Source organism: Zingiber officinale, chromosome 8A (assembly GCF_018446385.1).
Source record: "Zingiber officinale cultivar Zhangliang chromosome 8A, Zo_v1.1, whole genome shotgun sequence".
Classification (NCBI taxonomy): domain Eukaryota; kingdom Viridiplantae; phylum Streptophyta; class Magnoliopsida; order Zingiberales; family Zingiberaceae; genus Zingiber; species Zingiber officinale.
In genome coordinates this window covers 134,391,237-134,415,272 of record NC_056000.1, presented here as the reverse complement: position 1 = coordinate 134,415,272, position 24,036 = coordinate 134,391,237, and the positions used below count along the sequence as shown (strand labels likewise).

The window sequence follows — 24,036 nt, the reverse complement described above, 5'->3', positions numbered from 1 at the left end:
ATATTAAATTTATTTATTAGAATAAAATTATAAATTTTAACAAGAATATTATAATTTTTTTAAAATATATAATTTAGTTTTTAATGAATATTTAAATTTATAATTTATATTTATTAAGCTCGTTTAGGCTCGATAAAAGCTCGAATAAGCTTGTGAGCCATGAATATATTCGTTAAATAAAGCTCGAGCTCGGCTCGATTATAAACGAGTCAAACTCAAACATCCAAGAGTTCGGTTCGGCTCGGCTCGGCTCGATTACACCCCTAGAGGGGAGCGTCCTTGTGCTGGAGTCGTCGCCGGAATGTGCTCCTACGGCCTAGGGATGAAACCGTAGGTTCCTTGGACTTGGCGTGAAGAGAGGGTGCGGGAGAAGAGATGGCGTCGGGTGAGGGTGAGGGAAAAGAGAGTTGTCGTTTGGAAAATAATAACTCCTCTCTTAATTTCCTATTTATATAAGTGATTTATACCACCCAACTAAATCTTAAATAGAATTGTTCTCCTCTTCTTTCAGCACACCCCTGCTGGGGCCCCTTGGTTACTAAAGTCATCTATAAGTTGTAGGGTTCGCTAGGTCTCGGGTTCAATTCCCGCTTAGGTTATTTTATGTTTTTATTTAATTTTGCTACTTCTGCTACTCCAAAAATTCCATAAAAATATTCTAAAATTCCAGAAAAATCATAGAATATTTCTAAAATTATTTTGAGAATTTTTGAGCGTTACAATCCCCCATACCTTATAAAAAGTTCGTCCTCGAACTTAGAATAACTATGGGTACTTCTGCCTCATGCTAGCTTCTGTCTCCCAAGTTGCCTCTTCTATTGTGTGATTTTGCCAAATGACTTTCACTAATGGTACTTCCTTGTTCCGTAATTTCTTAACTGCTCGGTCTATTATCTGAATAGGCCGATTGTCATAGCTAAGGTCTTCGCGGACTTGTACCGACTAGGGCTCAATCACCTGGGTGGCATCTGGGATATGCTTCTTCAGCATAGAAACATGGAATACATTATGAATAGCTGACATCTCCTGGGGTAGCTCTAGCTCATATGCTACCTTGCTAATTCTTCTAGTGATAAGGTATGGTCCCATATATCTGGGACTTAATTTGCCCTTCTTCCCAAAACGCATTACTCCCTTCATGGGAGCTACTCTGAGGAACATTGTATTCCCAACTGAAAACTCTAAGGGTCGACGCCGTGTATCAGCATAGCTTTTCTGGCGACTCTGAGCTGTCTCTATCCTCTAGCGGATCTGCTGTATAGCTGTTGTGGTATCTGTTACTAGATCTGTCTGAAGTTCTAGTTCTTTCTGTTCACCACTCTCATACTAGCAGATTGGAGATCTACACCTCCGCCCATAGAGAGCCTCGTAGGGTGTCATGCCGATAGTAGCCTGATAGCTATTGTTGTATGTAAATTCTGCTAAACTCAGATATTTGCACCAACTCCCCTTGAAGTCTAGGGCACACGCTTGGAGCATGTCCTCGAGTACCTGATTTACTCGCTCCGTTTGACCATCTGTCTGAGGATGGAAGGTTGTGCTAAACTTTAACTTGGTGCCCCATGCTGATTGTACACACTCCTAGAAGTGTGATGTGAATCTACTGTCTCTATCTGAAATGATGGTCCGTGGAACTCCATGCAGTCTAACAATCTCCCTGAGATACAACTGAGCTAGCTGCTCCATGTAGTAGGATATCTGATAGTTAAAAAGTGGGCTGACTTAGTCAATCTGTCGACTATTACCCAGATGACATCAAAACCATTCGTGGTTCTGGGTAGTCCCACTATGAAATCCATGGAAATATCCTCCCACTTCCATTCTGGGATCTGAATAGGCTGCAGAACTCCTCCTGGTCTCTGGTGTTTTGCTTTGACCCTCTGGCAGGTCAGACAGGTATTAACATACCTGGCGATGTCTCTTTTCATCCCAGGCCATCAAAAATGTTTCTTTAGGTCTTGGTACATTTTGGTGGAACCAGGATGCATCGCGTAAGGAGTCCTGTGAGCCTCATCTAGGATCTTCCTTCGTAGTTCCTCCTGATCCAGAACACATAGTCTGTCACCAAAATGCAATACCCCACTATCAGATACTCTGAACTCTCCACTTTCTGATTCTGTTAACCCTTGCTTGATTCTCTGAATTTCAAGGTCCTGACCCTGAGCTGTCTGGATGTCACCAAGCAGGGTAGATGCTAATGTCATAGTAGAGAGTTACCCAACTATTAGTTTGAGACCGAAATCTATAATCTCCTTTTATAGGGGTGGTGACATGGCTGATAGGGATAATAAGACGACACTGGATTTCCTGCTAAGTGCGTCTACCACCTTATTGGCCTTTCCTGGGTGGTAGAGGATGTCTATGTCATAATCTTTGACCAGCTCGAGCCATCTGCGCTGTCGCATATTCAGATCCTTTTGAGTGAAGAAGTACTTCAGACTCTGATGATCTGTATACACTCTACACTGAGCTCTATACAAGTAATGTCTCCAAATTTTGAGGGCGAACACAACTGCTGCAAGCTCAAGGTCATGAGTAGGGTAGTTCCTCTCATAGTCCTTGAGTTGTCTGGAGGCATAGGCGATCACCTTACCTTCTTGCATCAGTACTGCTCCTAATCCCAATTTATAGGCGTCACTGTAAATATCAAAGCTGTCTGTGTTTTCTGGCAAAGTCAGAATGGGAGCACTGGTTAATCTTCTTTTGAGCTCCATGAAACTGTTCTCGCACTCCTCTGTTCACTGAAATTTTCTGTTCTTCCTGGTGAGAGCTGTCAGTGGGGAGGCTATCCTGGAGAAATCCTCTACAAATTTTCTGTAATAGCCTGCTAGTCCCAGAAAGCTTCTAATTTCACTGCGTTCTTAGGTCTCTTCCAGTTACTCACAACTTCTATCTTACTGGGGTCTACCATGATACCATCCTTGGAGATGATGTGACCCAGAAAGGACACTTGATCGAGCCAGAATTCACATTTCATGAACTTGGCGTACAGCTGGTTCTGCTGAAGGGTCTGCAGTACTATCTTCAGGTGTTCTGTGTGTTCTTCCTGAGTCCTGGAATAGATAAGAATATCGTCGATGAACACGATAACAAACTTATCTAAGTATTCTCTAAATACTCGGTTCATAAGGTCCATGAAAGTAGCTGGAGCATTCGTCATGCCAAAGGGCATGACTACGAACTCATAATGTTCGTATCTGGTCCTGAAGGCTGTCTTGGGTATATCACCTTTTTTTAACTCTAACCTGGTGATATCCCAATCTGAGATTTATTTTAGAGAACACTGCTGCTCCCTTTAGCTGATCGAACAGGTCATCTATCCTGGGAAGAGGATACATGTTCTTAATCGTGACCTGGTTTAGAGCTCGGTAGTCTATACACAGGCGCATGCTCCCGTCCTTCTTCTTCACGAACAATACAGGCGCTCCCCATTGTGAGTAACTAGAGCGTATGAAGCCCTTGTCAAGCAGCTCCTATAGTTGCTCCTGAAGTTCCTTCAGTTCTGCTGGAGCCATGCGGTAAGATGCCTTGGAGATGGGATTTGTACCGGGAATAAGTTATATCTCAAATTCAATCTCCCTGTCTGGTGCTAGGCCTGGTAACTCCTCAGGGAAGACTGCTGGGTAGTCACATACAACTCGAACCTCTTCTAGCTTTTGGTCCTTGTCCTGACTGGTACTGACTACATGTGCTAAGAATCCCGTACATCCTGAATCAAGTAGCTTCTGTGCTTTCAGAGCTGAGATAAACTTCTTGGCCTTCCTCTTTGGTTCTCCGATGTACCCAAACTGTACTCCTGCTTCGGGTTGGAATACAACTCTCTGTTTACGACACTCTATGTAGGCGTCGTACTTGATCAGAAAGTCCATTCCTAAGATGACATCGTAATCAGCCATATCTAAGACTATCAGATCACCAAAAAGCTTTCTGTTTGCTATAATGACTGGCACTGCTCGAAGCCAGTGCGTAGATGCTATAATTTCTCCTGAAGGTAGTGTTGTCAAAAACTGACCACTGAGTACCCCTGGAGATACTGCCAACTTTTTGGCGAATGTCCTGGATATATATGAATGGGTTGCCCCAATATCGAATAAGACAGTTGCACTTTACTGTAAAATACTGATCTGACCTGTAACAACTGTCGAGGCATTCGCTACGTCCTCTCTGGTGAGTGAGTAGATCCTCGCATTCGCCGTGGCTGAGGGGGCTTCTAGTCTGCCCTGACTGATGTGTGGTCCATCTATAGCAGCCTGCATCTGATGTAACTGTGCTGGGTTACCTCCGTACTAAATCGGCTGTGGTGGAGGGAAATTGGTCTTGTTCGGGCATTGCTTAGCCATATGCCCTTCTTGGCCACATTCAAGGCATCCTCGTGTGCCCTTACGACAAACTCCTGGGTGGAATTTCCCATAAGTAGAACACTTGGGATAGCTAGGTTGTTTACTAGCTGGTCCTCCTTTTGAGTAACTCCCTGATTTATGTTTGTGACTTGAGTTCCCTTTCCAGTTAGAGCTGTGGCCCTGGTGTTTCTGAGTACCTGAGCCTCCTTGGCCTTTCGACTCTGAAAAGGCTTGCTTCTGCTGCTTGATGTTGTTCTGGTAATGCTCAGTGGTCAGAGCACTACTTACCAGTTCTTCAGTAGTTTGCGGCCTATGAACGCCGCTGGCCACATTCATTGCTATTTCCGGCCTTAGCATTCTAAGCATCAACCGGACTCGTTCTCGTTCAGTGCTGACTAGTTCAGGGCATAGACGAGTCAGTCTGTTGAATTTCTTCACGGCCTCCTCAACTGAAAGATTGCCCTGACGAAATTCAGTGAACTTGTCGTAGTGGCGGTTTGTGACTCGCATGTGAAAGAACTCTTTAAAGAATTCTCTCTCGAAGTTGGCCCATGTCATCTGGTTCACTGGGCGCTTCGCTTTAATTCTCTCCCACCACATATATGCGTCTCTTGTCAGGCAGAATGAGGCGCATTTCACCTTTTCAAACTCTGGCCAGTCCAGAAACTCCATCGTACTCTCCAGTGTTTTGAACCAGGCTTGGGCATCCCATGGTTCACTGATGCCTGAGAAGTTCTCGGGCTTGATCTTCTGCCACTGGATCAGATAGACTTCCCTCCTTGCCCCTGCTATTGGGGCTACTGGTGCTGCCGGTTGGACTGGAGGAACCTCTATCACTACTGGGGTTGCTAAGTTAGGTTCTGGAGTGATAGTGGGAGTGTTCTGCTGATTAGCCCTTAAGGTGGCTATCTCCTGTTGTTGTTCAGCTAGTTGCTTCTGTAACTGAGCCACTACCTCTGTAAGGTCTGGGGGAGGCACTGAGCTGCCTGCCTCATGCTGGGGCTCAGTAGCTGATGTCTTTCTAGCTGGGCGTCCTAGTACCATTTTCTAGAGAATAAAGGACATGCATAACTAATACAATCATAGGTACATAACTACTATTATCATGTTAGATGTTATCATATATAAACAAGCTCTAGTCATCTATAAACATGAAAGCAAACAAAACATAAATAAAGTGAGAGGTATTCTTACTTGGAAGCTGCAGGTTCAATGCTGATGTGTGTGTGAGGAAGTATGGAACTTGCTCTGATACCACTCTATAACGACCCACCTCCTACTGACTAAGCTGTAAGGCCGGGGGTTACAGTTGTTGTGCTAAACTTCACTATAAGGTGCGGAAAACTGAACTAATTTAAAACTCTATGCTATTTGCTATAAAGTCTAGAATTTATATTCAGAACACATTTCTAAGGTTGTACACCTACTAAGAGGGGAAGCCAACTTGTTATTTGATCAAAAATCGAAAACAGACGCTTCTGGCTGAAATCAGACATTCCAATCGATTGGCTGGTCGATTGGAGTTGTTTGATCGATCCACTGATCGATTCAACTCACTACTGTACATGGGGTCAAATCTAGATCGATCGGCTGATTGATCCAATCTGGTCAATCGATCTAGAGATCGATTCAGAAGCTCTCTGTTCGTGGGTTTTAATTTCCCGATCGATCGGCTAATCGATCCATGGTCGATCGATCCGCTGATCGACTCATCATCTCTTTGTACGCGACAGATCGCGTTTCAATCGATCGGCTGATCGATCGAGGGCTCCCCCAATCGATTAGCTAATCGACTCACTAGCGTTCTGTACGCGGGGACTTCTCCCAATCGATCGGCTGATCGATTGAGGGTTGCTCAATTGATCGGCTGATCGATTGGGTTTCTGATTCCCGTAGAAATCATACCCGACTTCATACAGAATCTCCAAAAATTCAACTACAACCACAACCTTATTACTAGGCATGCCATTACTCATGGTTAGCTAACTACTATCATGACAAAAAAACAATCTAAGCATAACATAGTGCATACTCTCATGAATCAAGACACTTAACATCTAAAAGTGCAGAAAAGTCATACTATAAGAAGTACTAAGTTCTTAATTTGCTAGTTCCCCTAAGGATCTTCATTCCAAGTTCCTTCTCACACACATCTTTATCACATTGCCCTTCAGCCTCCGCTAATCCATCTTCCTTTTACCTTTATCTGCAGTATAAGGAAAAGGAAACTATAAGCTTGGGACCTTAGTAAGAAACCATCTACCTCACAAAACATGCATTCGGTAAGATCATGCTTTCAAAAGATGCTATTTAAAATACATGCTGAAAATGCTAAAACATGGAATATGGACAATTAAATCATGCTAAGCAATTACTGAACGAAAGGCTACTCATTGTATCAACAAGAAACTAAACTGATATATATAAGCTAAGCTAATTGTTATCATAATAAGGACTAGACTGAAACTAAGCTGCATTCACATATTTGTTTGAAAACTATTTTCATAAATAGATAAAAATACTAAACATGTTGCTGATGGGCCCGACAACTGTACTTATTGTGCGCGCATCCCTAACTAGGCCCGAGGTAGCAAGTCCCGAATCTAGTAGGGTTACTAGGTTATCTAAACCTAGGGACGACTATGGGAGCCTAACCCAAGGACATCTGAAGTTCAGTACAGTACCACTGATAAAGTAAAATACTGTTTATAACTGATTTATCATATCTTGCTTTTTACTAGGTTATCTGAACCTAGAGGCGACTGTGGGAGCCCACCTATTAGACCGTAGTCCCATATCACTGAAGCAAGGCTATGTACGCTATGTAAAATGCATCTAGGGCATTTAACTGAGCTATTAAAATGCATATTGTAATGTTTAACTATACTATGTATTTTATCGAGCACTTGGTGTGCTCTAATTCTGCATCTAGCTAAACTAAGACCATAAAAGTGAACTAGAACCATAAAAGCACGCGAATAGCTACTTATACTGCAGGTGAGGAGTTACTTATATCCTGCGCTAATTTTTCTTACAATCCGATCGCTAGGTTTTCGGAGAAGAAGGTCTTCTCGTCGATCCTCTTACGTCTATGCTTTCCTCTCGCCGAGGGGAGCGTACTTGTGCCGGAGTCGTCGCCGGAATGTGCTCCTACGGCCCTAGGGATGAAACCCTAGGTTCCTTGGACTTGGCGTGAAGAGAGCGTGCGGGAGAAGAGATGGCGTCGGGTGAGGGTGAGGGAAAAGAGAGTTGTCGTTTGGAAAATAATAACTCCTCTCTTAATTTCCTATTTATATTAAGTGATTTATACCATCCAACTAAATCTTAAATAGAATTATTCTCCTCTTCTTTCAGCACACTCCTGCTGGGCCCCTTGGTTACTAAAGTCATCTATAAGTCGTAGGGTTCGCTAGGTTTCGGGTTCAATTCCCACTTAGGTTATTTTACGTTTTTATTTAATTTTGCTACTTCTGCTACTCGAAAAATTCCATGAAAATATTCTAAAATTCCAGAAAAATCATAGAATATTTCTAAAATTATTTTGAGAATTTTCGGACGTTACATCTACTCCGCTCGGTGAGTCATCAGGTTGATCCACCTCTTCTCAATCCGATCCGAGTGGACGCCGAACGATCATGGCCGTCCTCCATCTTCCCACCGAAGATCAGCCAACTGCTCTGGAACATCAAATCACCATTCGAGGACCGCTCGCCAAAGTATGGGAAGATGCGAGGGCTCGCGTTGCCCTGATGACCCCCGGACAGCTCGGCGATAGTCATATGCAACAAGCAACTAGGGTATGCCCTTTAACCTACTTTATGCTTAATCTTGGTTCTTGACATTATTCTATCTGAACAGTACTGGGTGGAAAATATTGCGGTCAGCAATCGCCTGGCCGCCCTGGAAGAAGAATTGAAAAAGCTTCAAATTTCTGGAGGGGCGCCAGCTCAGGGCCCATCTTATGCGACACTCCGGGCCAAGCTCAGCAAATCGGAGAAACTACTGCAGGCCGAACGGCACAAGTCTTCTGGTTTGGAGACCAGGGTAGTCGGCCTTGAGGCCCAAGTCAAGTCGCATGATCGGGAGATGAAGCTGGCTACCAATAGGAAGAATACAACCATCTCCGATTTAGAGGCCAAAAATCAACAGGCCCGAGCATTGGAATAGTGCGTCCAGGAGTTAGCCGATCTGCTTTCTGCTGAGCAAGAGGGTCGATCGGCTACTGAAGCTAAACTGCGAGGAGACATTAAAGATCTCCAAGATGCCTTAGCAGCAGCCCGAGCCGCTTTCAAAGAATATCAAGACGGCGAACCAGGGCGCTTTGCAGCGATGAGGCACAACAACTTCCGGTCGGAAGACTTTGGCAACAAGTTCAGCGATCGGCTGGTCCTTGCCTTTGAAGAAGCCATCAAAGCCACAACTACGTACTTGAAGGCTAAGGGCCAGCTTCCCGAGGCGACTTCTATCCCTCCCCAGGATCTGGTCGGGCTGCTGGAGCTCATTCCCGAGCCAATCTTTGACATCCTTGAATGAAGTATTTCTTGTAATCAATCCGACCGGCTCTAATGGCCTGAATTTTAATGAAGATATGCCGTCCTTTTGTTAGCTTACTCTTTTTTCGTTAAATTTCCAATACCTGTGTCTTCCGATCGGAGCGCGACCTACCGCCGTTCGCATCCCCCACCTTTCCTTCTCGTTAATCGTCTCTCGTCCTACCTTCCGCGCTCTCGAAAAGAATTTCCCACAAAGTATTTTCTGTAACTAGGCCGCTCGTCTGAATACACCCACCTCTTTAAATGAAATTCCTGTTAGATGTTCGCGGAGTACCTTTGATAACTTGGCCGATCGGCCGCTCGGCTCACCAGCCAACCTTTTTGCTATCTTTTTGTCGATCGACCCGGACGGAAGTACATTATTATTTTCTTCTTGCCTCTAAGAACAAGGCTTGTCGATTGCTGGTGTTTACCACCGAGCCGAAGCCTGCATAACTTGTCACGTCCAGGCCGTTCATAATTGCCGGCCTGACTCTAAGAATTTAACGTCGCTGCTCGACGGTCTTCAAGCCAGGGGGTTTATAGTCGCCGGTTCGACTCTATGATTTAATGTCGTTGCTCGACGGTCTTCCGGCCGGGGGGTTTATAGTCGCTGGTCCGACTCTAAAATTTAACGTCGCTGCTCGACGGTCTTCAAGCCGGGGGGTTTATAGTCGCCGATTCGACTCTAAGATTTAACGTCGCTGCTCGACGGTCTTCCGGCCGGGGAGTTTATAGTCACCACTCCGACTCTAAGATTTAACGTCGTTGCTCGACGGTCTTCCGGCCGAAGGGTTTATAGTCGCCGGTCCGACTCTAAGATTTAACGTCGCTGCTCGACGGTCTTCCGGCCGAAGGGTTTATAGTTGCCGGTTCGACTCTAAGATTTAACGTCGCTGCTCGACGGTCTTCAAGCCGGGGGGTTTATAGTCGCCAATTTGACTCTAAGATTTAACGTCGCTGCTCGACGATCTTCAGGTCGGAGGGTTTATAGTCGCCGGTTCAACTCTAAGATTTAACGTCGCTGCTCGACGGTCTTCAGGCCAGAGGGTTTATAGTCGCCGATTCGACTCTAAGATTTAACGTCGCTGCTCGATGGTCTTCAAGCCGGAGGGTTTATAGTCGTCGGTTCAACTCTAAGATTTAACGTCGCTGCTCGACGGTCTTCCGGTCGGAGGGTTTATAGTCGCCGGTGTTAGAGTGTATACTAAAAGCCTAGCTTTTGGTATAAAATATTTATCTAGAAATAAGAATCACATTGGTCAAATGTCTACATTTATGATAAATGTAGTTGCTCAAATAATTTATATTGTAGATAACATGGTGTGTGGTGTCACATACAGAAGATCATGTTATCGGTTCCTTATAAATTATAAACAGTAGCTCACGACCAAGATGGAAAGGAACAAACCATTGGAAGGTCGTAGTGTAATTAGGTATTAGTTTATCTTAACTATATAATTACACTAGTACACTTAGAGTGTATTGAGTAGGACCATTTGAGGTCGTTCATTTTATACTGACTTTATAAAGGAACAAAGACCTCAGTTATTATGGAAGTGTGTGCTCTTAATCCTAATATAATAACAAGCACATATATTTGATATTTATTTCTTTAATTTATCAATGGGTGAGATTTAGTTCGATAAATCAATAAGCTCGATAAGTTGGGAAATGATATCACTTATAGTGTGTGTTGTTGATTATAGAAGGAAACTGTGTCCTAGTGATCTAGGTTGAGAATGTCCCCAAGAGGAGCTCATAAGGATTGTCATGTTAAACCCTGCAGGTGGACTTAGTCCGACATGACGATGAAGTTGAGTGGTACTACTCTTGGAGTTAGATATTAATTAAGTGAGTTGTCAGTAACTTACTTAATTAGTGGACATTTGTTATCTTAAACACAGGGAGACTAACACACTCATAATAAGAAGGAGCCCAAAATATAATTTGGGATTGGTGCGGTAGTTCAATAATAGTTCTTTAGTGGAATGAATTATTATTGATGAAATTAAGTTGTGTGTTCGGGGCGAACACGGGATGCTTAATTTCATCGGGAGACCAAAACCAATTCCTCCTCTCGGTTCCTATCGTAGCCTCTAGTATATAGAGATTTATACCCACCGCATACCCACCTTCTTACCCATCCAATGGGACCTCCAAGCTAGCTTGGAACCCAAGCTAGGGCCGGCCAAGACCAAGTGGATGAGCCATGTAGGTGGCCGGCCAAAGCTTGGGTCCCAAGTTTAGGTGGTCGGCCACTAGAATATTAAAAAGGATTTTTATTAAAATTATTTCTTATGTGGATATCATGATTTTAAAAGAGAGTTTAAAAAATTAAAAATTTCCTTTTATAGCTTTCTACAAAAGATTAAGAGAAGAGATTAATCTCTTTCCTTATTTGTAGTTTAAAAGGATGGTTTTAATTTTTTGGTAAAAACTTTCCATATTTGTAAATCATCTATATGTATAAAAGAGAGTTTAAAATTTGAAATCTTTCCTTATTTGTTGATTAAAGGAGGATTTTAAATTTTAAAAAAACTTTCCTTTTAATCATGTTCATGATTTAAAAGAGAGTTTAAAATTAAATATTTTCTTTTATAAGTTTCTACAAAAGATTAAGAAAAGATTTGATATCTTTCCTTATTTGTAGATTAAAAGAGATTTTAATTTTTAGAGATAGCTTTCTTTTTATCCACATGTTTAAAAGAAATATTTTAATTTATAAAATTTCCTTTTTATTAACCACCATGAAGGGAAAAAATTATTTGAGAAATTTTTATAAATTTCCGGAAGCAAATTAGGAAGTTTTAATTCTTATGTGAATTAAAATTTCCTTGATTAAAGGGATTAAAGGTGGTCGGCCATTAACATGATGAAAAGAAAATTATTTTTAATTAAATAAATTTTCCTTTTCAATGGCAAAAGAATTAAGGAAGTTTTTATTAAATTTTCCTTATTTGCCAAAACCAAGGATTATAAAAGAGGGGGTAGAGGAGGCTTCAAAAGATGAACAACTCTATTATTTTTCTCTCTCTTTTCTTCCTTGGGTGTGGCCGGCCCTTTCTTTCCTCTCCTCTCCTTTGTGTGGCCGAAACCTTCTCATGGTGGAGATAGCTTTGGTGGCCGGATCTAAGAAGGAGAAGAAGGAGAGAAAAAGAAGTCTCTTTTCTAGCATCCCTTGGAGCATGGTGGTGGTGGCCGAACCTCTTCATCCTAGGAGAAGTTTTGATGGCCGAAATTTGCAAGGAAGAAGAAGGTGCTTGGTGGTTCTCATCTCGGAAGATCGTTGCCCACACAACGTCCGAGGTTAGAAGAGGAATACGGTAGAAGATCAAGAGGTCTTTCTAAAAGGTACAACTAGTAATTTTTCTTTCCGCATCATACTAGTTATTTTTGGAAATAATACCAAATACAAGAGGCATGCGATTCTAGTATTTCGAATATGTTTTTCGATGTTGTATTCTTTTATTTTTTTTCCTTGTGATTTGATTGTTCTTTTCGGTTAACCTAAAGTTATTTTAGGAAATTAAATATTTGCTTTCCATAAAAGATTTTGTCTAGTTGGTGGTGGTTGCTCCCATATCCAAGAAGGTCATGTGCCTCGCCACGTCAGTACTGGGAATCAATTATGGAAATTAATATTTAATGGAATTAATAATTTAAGGTGATTTGGGTCGAACGTGTTAAGTTCCGCAGGAGACCCAAGTCAAAACCTAAAAGAATGAATAGATTAAGTTTTGGATCAAAAGTGTTAAGTTCCGCAGGCGATCCAAAATTTAATTTAAAAGAACACATGGTAGCTAGGAAAAGGTTCAGACCTTTGTACAAAATTTTTGTACAGTGGAACCTCTAGGTTTTCCGAGTAGCAACCAACAGCCGGTTCGACTCTAAGATTTAACGTCGCTGCTCGACGGTCTTCAAGCCGGAGGGTTTATAGTCGCCGGTTTGACTCTAAGATTTAACGTCGCTGCTCGACGGTCTTCCGGCCGGAGGGTTTATAGTCGCCGATTCGACTCTAAGATCTAACGTCGCTGCTCAACGGTCTTCAGGCCGGAGGGTTTATAGTCGCCGGTTCGACTCTAAGATTTAACGTCGCTGCTCGACGGTCTTCAAGCCGGAGGGTTTATAATCGCCGGTTCGACTTTAAGATTTAACGTCGCTGCTCGACGGTCTTCAAGCCGGAGGGTTTATAGTCACCGGTTCAGCCGGAGGGTTTATAGTCGCCGGTTCGACTCTAAGATTTAACGTTGCTGCTCGACGGACTTCCGGCCGGAGGGTTTATAGTCGCCGGTTCGACTCTAAGATTTAACGTCGTTACTCGACGGTCTTCAGTAATGAGCTTATAGCTCGGATAATATACGTCCGGTCGAACGACACGGGGTTTTCGCCATCGAGCCTATGACTCGAATAATATACCACTCGCCGAACGGCACGGGATCTTCGCCATCGAGCCTATGGCTCAGATAATAAATGCCCGGCCGAACGACACGGGGTCTTCGCTATCGAGCCTATGACTCGGATAATATGCGCTCGGCCGAACGGCACGGGGTCTTCGCCATCGAGCCTATGACTCGGATAATATACACCCGGCCGAACGGCACGGGGTCTTCGTCATCGAGCATGTGGCTCGGATAATATACGCCCGGCCGAACGACACGAGGTCTTCGCCATGCCTTCATACAGCTACCCGCTGGGCGCACAATGCTCATGCCTTAGCTGCTTTGTTCTTATAACTTTCATTCCTGCAGCCAAAGGATACATCCGAACGGAATATTCATGAAATATATTACATAGACGCACCTTTCATCCGGCCCGATAGGGCTAGAGGTAGTTTGCGCTCCATGGTCTCTCTGGCCGTCGTCCATTCTCATCCTCCAAGTAGTAGGCTCCCGATCTGAGCTTCTTGACGACTTTGAAGGGTCATGCCCATGGAGCCTCCAGCTTGCCTACTTCCCCGACCGGCTTCACTTTCTTCCAGACCAAGTCACCCACCTGGAATGCTCGGGGAATTACGCGGTGGTTGTAGTTCTGCTTCATTCTCTGCCTGTAGGCCATCAGCTGGACGGACGCTTTAGCTTGCTCTTCGTCGATCAAGTCTTGACTCGCGACATTTTCTGAGTGGACTTGGCCTCGGCTCGGACCATCTCCACATAGCATCTTCGAGCTGCCAGCTGATCTCCCCGCACCTCCCCTACTTGATCTTCCACCGGGACTTGATCTTCTGGCAGAAGGTAGAGACGACCGCTCGGAACTCGTTGAGAGCCGGTCACCCCAAGATAACGTTGTACGCAGACGGAGCATCAACCACGATGAAGCTGGTGGTCCTTGTCCTTCTGAGCGACTCCTCTCCCAACGAGATAGCCAACCGGACCTAGCCGACCGGCAAGACTTCGTTCCCAGTGAACCTGTAGAGGGGGGTTGTCATCGGCAGTAGCTCAGCTCGGTCGATTTGCAGTTGGTCGAAGGCCTTCTTGAATATTATGTTGACCGAGCTGCCTTTGTCAAAGAAAATGTGGTGAATAGTATAGTTAGCTATTACCGCTCGAATGATCAGGGCGTCATCGTGAGGGACTTCGACCCCCTCGAGGTCGCTAGGCCCAAAGCTGATCTCAGGTCCGCTCGCCGTCTCCTGGCTGCAACCGACTGCATGTATCCTTAGCTGCCTTGCGTGTGCTTTCCTGGCTCTATTGGAGTCTCCTCCAGTCGGGCCTCCGGCAATGATGTTGATCTCGCCTCGAGATGCGTTGCCCCTATTTTCCTCCTCTCGAGCGGACGGTCGAGGTCGTTCATGCGATACCCGATGGTGGGCTCCGGGCTGTTGACGATGCTGCCGCTCGGGGGATCTCCTTTCTATCCTTTGAACGGGGCTCCGTTGTCGATGTCGCCAGTCTGGTGAAGGTGATCGGCGGTGGTAGCTCCTTGGCGCAAGATGAGCGATAGGGGGAAGGCTTCGACAGTCGCGGGTGTTGTGAGTAGCTGACTGATGGAGTGAACAAAATATCGGGGCCCATACCTTTCCCTTGGGCTTGGGCCGATCAGCCGCGACTTGCTGGACGGCGTGCGACCCAGTATGCCGATGAGGACGGGCGGCTTCGGCTCGCGGTCCTCTGGGGGGCTGGTGACTGACGGGCTGCTTCCGCTCGGTGGGAGCTGGTTGGTCATTCAGGGCTTCCTTTCTTCTCGCCGCCTGGGCTTCCTCCATATTGATGTATTCGTTGGCCTTATGCAGCATGTGGTCGTAGTCCCGAGGCGGCTTCCGGATGAGCGAGCAGAAGAAATCATCGTCCACGAGCCCTTGCGTGAACGCGTTCATCATTGTTTCCGAGGTGACCGTTGGAATGTCCATGGCCACCTGGTTGAAGCGCTGGATGTATGCTCGGAGCGGCTCCCTCGCGCCTTGCTTGATGGCGAACAGATTGACGTTGGTTTTCTGATGGCGCCTGCTACTCGCAAAATGATGGAGGAACGCCGTTCGGAATTCTTTGAAACTTGTGATGGATCCGTCCGACAGCCTCCGAAACCACCGATGCGTCGACCCCGAGAAGGTGGTGAGAAATACTCGGCACTTTACATCATCTGTGCATTGATGCAGAGTGGCAGTGCTGTGGAACTTACCCAGATGGTCGTCTGGGTCGGTTGTCCCGTTATATTCCCCGATCGCAGGGGGCACATAATGCTTCGGCAGTGGATTACGAAGAATGACATCTGAAAACTGCCGGTTGATCCGCTCGGGTGACGCGTCCGTTCGAGGCGCCTTTCCTTTTCTGATGTCCCGGACGGGTGCTTCGTCCGACGAAGATCCCTTGTCTTGATTAGCTTGCGCCACCTCCGAGGGCGTCTGGAACAGAGCCCGATGAAAAGGTATCGAGGCGAGCGGCGCTCCCATCTAGGTGTCGGCCGGTCCCTTATTTTGCCCCCATATTGAGAGCTGCTCCTGCTTGTCTTCGGGTGGCGCTCAACCCCCCGAGGCTGATGTCGCCTGCTGCGCTGCCCGCTCGGCCTGAGCTTTCTGCTACTGCTCCACGATTTTTGCTGCTTACGCCTGGATGAGTGCTTCCAGCTCCTCAGGAGAGATCGTTACTAGAAGTTGACGTCCAGCTTCTTCCATCTTCTTGGCTCGGGTTCATGTGCGTTCCCACAGACGACGCCAATTTGATTTTGTCCGAGTGCTGAGTCGACGGACGCTGGGGGCGTGGCACGCTCCGCTGTCTCCGACTGGTGGTGTAGATCTCCGACGAACCTGCAAAAAAGTCGAGCCGGGAGGGGTTTCCCGGCGACGACCCTCCGACGCTCAAGTCAGGCAACGAGAAGTGAGAGAGGCAGCGTAGCTGTGGCTACAGTGAAGATTTGCGCATACCTTCATCGACGTCTAGGGGTCCTTATATAGGACTCCGGAGAGGCGTGGGCATGTTTCTCGATGCGTGCACGCTTCCCTAAACATATCTTTACGAGCCAATGTCAGAAAAGTACCTCTGACCCCATTCCGCAATCGTCCGAGCATATTCCGGATGTGACGGTGGAAGCTTCCACCGTATGATCCTGTGTACGACTCGACCGCCAACTCTGCTACCTGTCGGCGGCAGACGTTTCGAGGATGATGTTATCCCCTGTCCCTTTTGTCCTCTTGCGTTTCCTGTCTGTTCTAGGGCCGAGCGATTCAGACGCTCGGCGGACATATCACTTCTGCCTCGGTCGTATGCTCGGATGAGATTGCTCCTGCCTGTCTTTGTTGCCTTGTGCCCCGGCCGAACGGACACCCCGCACGGCCCTGAAACCTTTTTACCTAGAGCGTCGGAAACCCGACCCTTAGTCGGGTTGTCTTTTATTCGGTTCGGGGGATTCCCGGCTCTTCGGCCATCTCATTCCGATCGGTCGATGCCGGTCGGCCCTCTCAGTCCGATCGATCGGGTCTCGGAGTTGAATCTCTTGACTTTTGATCTCTATGTATCGTTGACCCTCCGTCAACGAGGATCCCTCGTCCTTACCACTCGATCAATAATGATTTGTGAAGTGAAATAGTTAAAATTTTCACGTTATTACGCCTATTGTTAAAATAATGTGCGGGCCATCTGTGTTTTTTTTTTTTTTAATTTTGAAAAAAAAATCTTTTATGATTTGCATAATGGCGTACTTTTATTTATAACCTAATTCTTGGCAAGTAAATGTAAGCAAAAGTGAAATTTGTGGGTAGCTGAAATTAGGTTTTCCAATTTGGTCTTTGCGTGACGCGCCGTCCCGATGCTTCACCTTCACTCCCTAGTCCGCTGCCGTGCGCTCCTTCCATCGATCGAACTCCGTCGCGTCTTCTTCTCCACCGGCGCTTCCGCATCTTCCTCAGTCGCTACCGCTTCTCCCGATCCTCACTTCCTTGTCGAGTACCTCGTGAATACATGCGGGTTCACCGCCGACGATGCTTCCAAGGTCTTCAAGTCGCGCCCCCGTTTTCGGTCCGCCGAGAAGGCCGACGCCGTTCTTGGATTTCTCAAATCTCAGGGCCTTGATGGCGCGAATCTCAGAAAGCTAATAACTTGGAAGCCAAATTTGTTCGGCTGGGATGTGGAGACGAACCTCGCTCCAAAGTTCAAATTTTTGCGCGACATGGGGTTCTCTGAGTCCGACGCCGTCAATGTCGTTATGCTGCACCCCACCATTCTTTCCCTCAGCATCCAGAACACGCTTCTCCCCAAATTGAAGTTTTGGGAAAGTCTTTTTGGATCCAAGGAGATCCTCCTCAAGAATCTCCGGAGGGGTAACAGGTTTATAGGCAACAGCATTGAGAATGTGGTACGCCCGAACTTGAACTTTTTACGGGATGAATGTGGTATTCCTGAAGAGCGAGTTTCTCTTGCCATTAAAAGGCACCCCAGTTTCATCGTGCTGAACCCAGATACCTTCCGGGCTCTGGTGGATAGAGCTGACGGGCTTGGAGTTCCCCGGGGATCTAGAATGTTCCTCTGGATCCTTTATGTGCTGCACGCGGTCAGCAGGGAAAAATTTGAAGCCCAAGTAAAGCTCATGAACAGTTTTGGTTGGTCGAACTCCGATTTCAGTACTGCAATCAAGAAATATCCAAAATTTTTAAGCCTTTCCATAGAATCATTGCAGAGAAAGATGGAATTTTTGGTCAAGGATGTTGGGATTGCACCTTCAGACATTGCTTACCACCCGATGCCTTTAGGATTAAGTTTGGAAAAGAGGTTAATTCCTCGATTTCGTGTGATGGAGATATTGAAATCTGAAGGGTTATGGACGTCAAGAAACAAGATACATGGATTTTTATCATCATCTGGTCCAAAATTTTTGCAGAAGTATGTGCTCCCTTACCAAGATATGCACCCCAAACTTCTTGAAGTTTTGTCTTGTGACGTGTAGCTGAGTTCAAAGGGAATAATCCAAACTGCTAATGAATGCTAGATTTATATAGGTTTGATTTTTATGACTGGATAAGCAATGATATTGAACCAATCTTGTCATAGTTTTCATATGTTGTACTTGCAGTATTCATATTATATATTATGAATGTAACTGGTACTGTAGGCATGAGGATATTAGGTTTCTGAGTTCCATTTTGCAATCTGATTGAGTTGAGAAGGATTTGTTAAAGGCCTTATCACTTGAACTCCTTCCAATTAGAAGATATTTGTCTTTTAGAATCATCAATGATATAGAACCAATCTTGTCCTAGTTTTCATATGGTTTACTTGCAGTATTCATATTCTATATTATGAATGTAACTGTAATTGTAGGCATGAGGATGTTAGGTTTTCTGAGTTCCATTTTGCAATCTATTGAGTTGAAATGGATTTGTTTTAGGACCTTAGCAGTTGAACTCCTTCCAATTAGAAGATATTTGTCTTTTAGAATCATCAAAAGCGATTTTTGCCCTCTTTCACAAGCAGAGTTGGATTTAAGCCTGAAAACAATACCCATCTGCCAAGATTATAGAAAAATCATTTTTAATTTTCATATTCTATATTATACATGTCATTGTTTCGGTAGACATGAGGATGTTAGGCTTTCTGAGTTCCAGTTTGCAACTCGATTGAGTTAAACAGGATTTGTTTTAGGGATATTCCAGTTGAATTCCTTATAAGAGGAAATTTGTCTTTTAGAATTATGAAAGGCGATTTCCCCCTTTTTGCATGTAGAGTCAGATGTATGCTGAACCTATTTTCTTTCAAATTAGTCGGAACATCAACCGGTTTAATACTTTTGAAAGTTGAAGGAGCTTAGAATTCATATTGCAAGCTCCTTCTTTGAGCTTTACAGAAAGTGCTATTCTTATTATGAGGAAAGAGTTTATCACCTGCTTAAGTATTTGAATCAATGAGAACCGAAGGTACTAACAGTATAGCAATCAATGGAAACTCTATTTATAATAATTCATAGTCTTGCATTGTGTATTGTTGGAAAATTATTTATATAGTTATCTCTAAATAGTTAGAACTTATAGCTTGTTGTTGTTATTGTTGTGGTGTAGTGCAGTAGTGATGATAAACTTTTCCTGGACTATTTTATTTTGTTGTGCAAATAAATCCCTCATTCTTTCCAGGACTATCTTATTTATAATAATTCATAGTCTTGCATTGTGCATTGTTGGAAAATTATTCATATAAACTCTAAATAGTTATAACTTCTTCTTGTTGCTGTTGTGGTGGGGTGATGATAAACCTTTCCTGGACTATCTTATTTTGTTGTGCAAATAAATCCCTCATTCTTGGATATATTAATTTTTTGTTGAGATGATATTTTGGATTAGTTTCAGCATTCCTGTGTGAGAATTAAATTTCATGAGATAAAATATCCAGAAATTGCATTTCTTTAAGCTGTAAAATTACTAGCAAAATGTTCCATTACAGTGACTTTAGGGACTAAAAATGGAACCTTAAAATATTTAAAGAAATGAAGTTATTAACTCTTTTCAGGCATCATAAATTGAAAGGAAAATATTTTTGCAAACTATTTTATATTAGTATAACACTTTATGTAAAATAAATGAAACCTTAAATATTTAAAGGAGCAGGTTAATGTTTTTGCTATTTTTTTTCATTGGCATGTAACGCAAAATTGAAATTTGTGGGTAGCTTTAAGAAAATATGAAACGTATAGGGTGGTAAATGTGAAATTAGCCCTGAAGTGAAAAGCCTTTTGCAATTAGGGTTTTGCGATTTGGTCTTTGCGTTATATTCGTGGCGAGCTTTCCTGGTCGGCCGTCGCGATGTTTCACCTTCACTCCCTAGTCCGCTGCCATGCGCTCCTTCCATCGATCCAACTCCGTCGTCTCTTCTTCTCCACCGGTGCTTCCGCCTCCTCCTCAGTCGCCACCGCTTCTCCCGATCCCCCCTTCCTTGTCGAGTACCTCGTGAATACATGCGGCTTCTCCACCGACGATGCTTCCAAGGTCTCCAAGTCGCTCCCCCGTTTTCGGTCCGCCGAGAAGGCCGACGCCGTTCTTGGATTTCTCAGATCTCAGGGCCTTGATGGCGCTAATCTCAGAAAGCTAATAACTTGGATACCAACATTGCTCGGCTGCGATGTGCAGACGATCCTAGCTCCGAAGTTCAATTGTTTGCACGAATTGGGGTTCTCTGAGTCCGACGCCGTCAATGTCGTTATGTTGCACCCCATGATTCTTTCCCTCAGCGTTCAGAACACGCTTCTCCCCAGATTGAAGTTTTGGGAAAGTTTATTTGGATCGAGGGACATTCTCCTCAGGAATCTCCGGCGCTGTAATAGGTTTATGAGCACCAGCATTGAGAATGTGGTACGCCCTAACTTGAACTTCTTACGGGATGAATGTAATATTCCTGAAGAGCGGGTTTCTCGTGTCATTAGAAGGCACCCCGGCTTCATCGTGCATAATCCTGAATCCCTCCGGGCTTTGGTAGATAGAGCTGAGGGGATTGGAATTCCCCGTGAATCTAAGATGTTCCTCTGGATCCTTGATGTGCTGCACGGGGTCAGCAGGGAAAAATTTGAGGTCCAAGTCAAGCTCTTGCACAGCTTCGGTTGGTCGAACTCGGATTTCACTGCTGCATTCAAGCAACGTCCAACCTTTCTATGTCATTCCACAGAAATATTGCAGAGGAAGATGGAATTTTTTATCAAGGATGTTGAAATTAAACCTTCTGTGATTGCTAACCACCCAATCGTTTTAGCATTTAGTTTGGAAAAGAGGTTAATTCCTCGATTTCAATTGATGAAGATATTGAAGTCTGAAGGGTTATGGACTTCAAAAATCCAGCTACATAGTTTTTTCTCATTGCCTGGTCCAAAATTCTTTCAGAGCTTTGTTCTCCCTTACAAAGATAAACTCCCCAAGACTTGTGAGCTGTAGCTGAGTTAAAGGTGAATAATCCAAACTGCAAATGAATGCAAGGATTTATTTGAGTATGTTATTTTATGACGTAGAAGCAATGATATTGAGCTAATCTTTGTTGTAGTTTTCATGCTCCAGTGAGGAGTGAAGACGCCCACTGACACAAAGGGATTCTTGGTCAGGTCTTATAAATGGATGGCACCTGGGAACTGGGCACTAGCCCAATCAACACAGCTGATGACGCAATGTTGGTTTGCCACTTTTTTTTTTTTCTTTTCTTAAGAAAGCTAATTTGAGTTGCCAAATTCCATAATGCTTGGCATCTAAAAGTGTTCACATATGCTGATATGCAGAGTTTGTTGCAAGAAGAAATTTGGCAAAAATTATAAGGGCTTATAAATCATCAAAAAGAGCACTTTTCTAATATAAAAATAAAAAATAAAAAGGGATTTCAATGCTTTTTTTCCTTCAAAAATACCTCTTGACTTAGCTCTACTTTAGTAGCTGTTATAATATATAAAAGTTGTCTTACAATATATTTAAGTTGAGTTTGGAGTTTAGAGTTTACATCATATATAAACTATCTAGTAATTATTAAAATATGTCGAGGCTACCTAATAGTTGATATAATGTATTATAATGAGTTTAAAATTTATTATTTAGGGTTTTGATTATTATATCAAAATATTATTTATTAATTTAGTTAGAATTATTTAAATTTTATTAAAATCATTTTAAATATCATAGATAGATCTCTTCACAGATTTATCCTCTTCTGTCGCTGCCAACTGTAGTGTTCCTTCTTTCTCTTTGCAACGAGGTATCTATTTTCTATCTTCTTTTACCATCTTATTACTTAAATTTATTAATTTTGTGTGCTTATTTATAAGTTGTTTGATTGGATTTATCATTTTTGATAATCTATTTATGTATGTTATTATGATATGTTTTTTATGGCAATATGAAATTATAAATTGTGCGTATAAGCTCTTACACGTTGAATTTGCTAATCATATGCATATGTTTTGAATTTATCTAATAGTCTAAATTTAATATTGAAAAGATATGAGAAACATCATTAATATAAAAGAATATAAGAGATTTTTAATGGCATTAAACCTTTTAAGATAGAGTTCAAAAGTAAAGTTATAAGGTTCCTTCGGATGGATCTAGTGGTTAGCACATGAAGTGTTATCATAATGAGATCTAGGGTTCGAATCTCGGTAAACCCGAGATAAATATTTCTTTTATGTGTTAGTCACTATTTCAAAGACTAGTAGCCGTCCGTGATTTACCTGCTCCGTGTTGGCCTTGGGACGGGTTGACGGGGCTGGATGCGAGCGCGCCTTTTGCCACAAAGAGTAAAGTTATGAGGACTTAAGTCCAAAGTGAATAATATCATGTCATTATAAAAATATGTGAATATCCTTTAGAGATAACAAATGATATTAGAGACATGATCTACATCAGATGTCATTTAGAGCTCAGAGCAGGTCAGGGTGATCGGGTGCTCATAGTGTGGTCTAAAGTAAGTCAAGAGTGATCGGGTGCTCGTAGAGAGACTCAAACTATAAGAATAATTATGATTTTTCGTTTGAGGAGAGAATTTTTAGGGATATAATTAAAGTTCCATAATTTGTTGGGATTAGTTAGACAAAATTTGAACAATTGTATTACTAAAAAAAAAAAAAAAAGAAAAAAAAATAATTGTCAATCAGCTAAATAGATCGAACCAAAAGCACTTTGAATTGACTTGATTTACACAAAACATAAACAGGATATAAGTGAAATTAGCCTAGTATTGAAGTAGTATTTTATGGGGTCTCTATTATTTGGGTCGTCATTAGAGTATCCATAATTCACTCCTATTATAACACTCATCATCTCATAAAAAGCACCAGATTCATTGTCACATACTCATTATAACAATAGATCTCTTTAATCTACATTTCTTTTAACATTAATACTCATTATTTATGAGTCTCACAGTCCACTCAATCATCTTAAAATTATATTAAATTATATTATATTAAATAAATATGTATACACATTAGTGGATATTTATAGATGGAATTTTGAACTAGTTGTTAAAAATTAACTGTTAAAAATTAGCTGTTAAAAAACTAATCATTTTATTCAATTTTTAATTTTAAAATTTATGATTTTTTAATAAATAAAATTTTTTTAAAAAATACGCATGGGGTATCTTGAACCCGTTCAAGAGAAGGAGTGTTATAACACCCCATTAATGCATCAATTGTGGATGCTCTTATGGTCACTAGATGCGCCAATGTGATGCTTCAATTCCTGGTTCGCTGCTCTGCTCTCCCTCCTTCGACCCAACTCTATCATGTCTTCTTCTCCATCAGCACATCCGTCTCCTCCTCAGGTGCCACCTCTTCTCTCGATCCCCACTTCTTGGTCGAGTACCTCATGGATACATGTGGCTTCTCCGTTGATGATACTTCCAAGGTCTCCAAGTTGCTACCTCGTATTGAGTCCTCCGAGAAGCCCAACGTCGTTCTTGGATTCTTCATATCTCAGGGCCTTGATGGTGCTAATCTGGGAAGGATACTAGCTTGGAAACCACGATGCTTGGCTGGGATGTGGAAATGAATCATGATCCAAAGTTCAAAATTTTGCATGAAATGGGATTATCTGAATCTGACATCATCGATGTCGTTCGGATGCACCCTATGATTATTGGCTTCAATAGCCAGAACACGCTTCTCCTCAAATTGAAGACTTGGGAAAGTTTATTTGGATCGAGGGAGATCGTCCTCAAGAATCTCCGGAGGAGTGGATGGTTTTTTAGCAACAACATTGAGAATGTAGTGCGCCC

At 43.2% G+C, this 24,036-nt stretch overlaps 2 protein-coding genes across 3 annotated transcripts; both read left to right on the top strand.

The window, feature by feature from the left end:
• Nucleotides 1-17,042: 17,042 nt before the first annotated feature.
• LOC122010344 (transcription termination factor MTERF15, mitochondrial-like) lies at nt 17,043-21,590 on the top strand. 2 transcript variants are annotated; one of them, XM_042566841.1, is made up of 2 exons: nt 17,043-21,223; nt 21,333-21,590. In XM_042566841.1, the coding sequence occupies exon 1, from the start codon at nt 17,114-17,116 to the stop codon at nt 18,245-18,247; it is 1,134 nt and encodes a 377-aa protein (XP_042422775.1). In that variant the 5' UTR covers nt 17,043-17,113; the 3' UTR covers nt 18,248-21,223; nt 21,333-21,590. The 2 variants fall into 2 exon arrangements, with proteins under 2 accessions (XP_042422775.1, XP_042422774.1); XM_042566840.1 differs by having other exon boundaries at nt 21,319-21,590.
• On the top strand, nt 20,094-23,810 carry LOC122011289. Its single transcript, XM_042567676.1, has 2 exons — nt 20,094-21,052; nt 23,477-23,810. The coding sequence occupies exons 1-2, from the start codon at nt 20,094-20,096 to the stop codon at nt 23,808-23,810; spliced, it is 1,293 nt and encodes a 430-aa protein (XP_042423610.1).
• Nucleotides 23,811-24,036: the final 226 nt, after the last annotated feature.